At 38.7% G+C, this 2,488-nt stretch overlaps 1 protein-coding gene across 1 annotated transcript; it reads left to right on the top strand.

Moving 5' to 3' along the window:
- The first annotated feature begins 260 nt into the window (after positions 1-260).
- On the top strand, positions 261-2,201 carry cmklr1 (chemokine-like receptor 1). Its single transcript, XM_026187654.1, has 2 exons — positions 261-302; positions 419-2,201. The coding sequence occupies exon 2, from the start codon at positions 451-453 to the stop codon at positions 1,495-1,497; it is 1,047 nt and encodes a 348-aa protein (XP_026043439.1). The 5' UTR covers positions 261-302; positions 419-450; the 3' UTR covers positions 1,498-2,201.
- The last annotated feature ends 287 nt before the right edge of the window (positions 2,202-2,488 follow it).

The following is a 2,488-nucleotide window of genomic DNA, read 5'->3' as shown; positions in this document are numbered from 1 at the left end:
CATCAGTAATTTGATATATAAAAAAGTAAAAAATTGTTTAGGTTGAAAAAAGAAAAGAAAAGAAAAGAAAAGGAAAGAAGAAGAAAAACATCCACAAAAAACAATCAAATGCCTCAGAGCTATTAAAGTGCAAGACCACAAAATGCAGTAGTGAAATTAGGAGATGGAAGTGTTAAGAAACCACCCTGTCAGCTGACTTTGGTTGCATGCTGTTTCTTATACCTCTGCAAGCATTATCTCAGCTCAGTTGGTACTGTGCACTGGACACGATCATCACCAGCAGAGAACAGTTGTTGCTGCAGGTATGTTGTTGTTGTTGTTTAATTATATGCAGTTATACACAAAGATGTTTATTCAGATTAAAATTAAAATGGGAAACATTTGTTTAAATTAAATGTTTGTTTGTTTGTTTTCACAGAAATTCCAAACATATTTTCACCCTTAGAAGAAATGGATTATATAGAAATTTGGGACTATGACTATTCTGAAAATACGTCCTACACTTATAATGATTCCTCCAATATCACTACACATGAAGAGCCAGTTTTTCAGCACAAGCCAAAATGTGAAGGCTCCTGTGTGACTTTAGTCATAATTAATGTGATCATTTTCCTGCTGGGCACCTGTGGGAATGCTTTGGTCATCTGGATTTCTGGCTTCAAGATGAAGAAAACAGTCAACACCATATGGTACCTGAGCCTTGCGTTCTCTGACTTTATGTTCTGCTCCCTCATCCCATTCACCATTGCCTACACGGTGACTGAGGATTGGATTTTTGGCAGTTTTTTGTGCAAGTTTATCCCGTCAGTTATGTTCCTCAACATGTTCAGCAGCATCTTCGTCCTTGTCCTCATCAGTGTCGACCGCTGTGTTTCAGTCATGTTTCCAGTTTGGGCTCAGAACCAGCGCACTGTTAGAAAGGCATTAGTTGCTGTTGTCATGGCGTGGTTGCTCGCCATCGCAGTTAGCATTCCCTCTATGATTTTTCGGGATGTTAAGGAACACCTAGGTCGGATGATTTGCTTGAACAGTTACACACACCAACACGGTCACAAGTTTGTCGCAGTGAGTCGTTTCATCGCTGGCTTTGTTATCCCTTTCATCATCATTACCATCTGCTACTCTATCATCATCCTCAAGCTTCGAACCAACAGGATGGCCAAAAACACCAAACCATTCAAGGTGATGACTGCTCTAATTGTTGGGTTCTTCATCTGCTGGCTTCCGTACCACGTGTTCATCCTGCTTGAGCTGAACCCCCACCACCACAACCTCACCATTTTGAAGATCGGACTCAAAGCAGGCACTGCTTTGGCGGCAGCAAACAGCTTCCTCAATCCTGTGTTGTACGTTTTCATGGGCAACGACTTCAGGCGTAAGTTTAAGAGCTCTCTGCTTTCAAAGATGGAGAATGCAATGGGAGATGAAGGTCGTACCACCAGCCGTTACCTGTCCAGGTCCAGCTCCATGGATGGACGAGCCTCTACACACATCTAGATGTGCAAAAATCACCCCAAACTGTTTCAGTCAGTTGGTTCACTGGACAACAAAAATAATGTTTAAAAATGTGCAATCAATGTAAAATATGTCTTTACTGTGAATGAAATATGTATATTCCAGCTGTAAAAATGACCATGTATTATACATTAGACTCAAAGCATTACCTGTATATTAAGTGTTTATTAAAATAAAATAAATTAAAAACAATCGTATGATATACTTTCATGCATCAAGGAACACAAAGTGGTGCATGCATTTGCAGATCACTTTCTGATTCTTGCGGCACTCCTGCATGGTTGGATGGTTATAGAAAGCCTGATTTGACTGGTAAAACACTAAAACAAGAAGGAAACAACTTGTGTCTGTTGTTGGAACAGACACAAGTTTTGACTTGCTTTCTTGATATCTTAATTAAAAGTTAAATAAAGGATGGTCAAGAGCACTCACTCTAATTATAATATAACAACGCATTATAGTTTCATGCTGCAACACTTCAATAAGTGTAACTGACCACAATACAGAGTAAGACAGGGTGAAGCTCAGCCAATCACACACTCTGTATTCACAGATACTGTGCAACAATTTATGTTATGTCATGTATGAGTGCTATGAATGTAGTTGTAGTTGTAAAAGTTTGACTTTTGTTGCTGCTTTTCTTTGTTTCTGAGATTAAACAAGATCCATTAAAGTTAGTTCTCTGATTCAATCTCAAATTTCTCAAAAGTTGAGGCTTAATTTGTATTTGGAGGCTGTGCTTTTCAAACAAACAATCACTTACTGAAAATGTACTCATTTCTTATCTGCAATGAGATATGCATTTGGGAAACTGTAAAAAAAAAAAATGCACAGACAACACTAACATCAGTTAAAACTGTGCTAAGCAATGCGTTTCTGGTGATGAAAAATCTGTAGCAGCCTTCCAGTTTATCGTACATCAAGCTGTTTGCCAAGGAAAAGATAGACTTCTCTCTCAAGGCCAGTTTTCATT

Source organism: Astatotilapia calliptera, chromosome 12 (assembly GCF_900246225.1).
Source record: "Astatotilapia calliptera chromosome 12, fAstCal1.2, whole genome shotgun sequence".
NCBI classification, from domain to species: domain Eukaryota; kingdom Metazoa; phylum Chordata; class Actinopteri; order Cichliformes; family Cichlidae; genus Astatotilapia; species Astatotilapia calliptera.
The sequence above is the reverse complement of the archived record's forward strand: the minus strand, read 5'-3'. Positions and strand labels throughout refer to the sequence as shown.

Coding starts and splice junctions, on each gene's coding strand:
- cmklr1 (XM_026187654.1), top strand. CDS start 451: ATGGATTATATAGAAATTTGGGACTATGACTATTCTGAAAATACGTCC.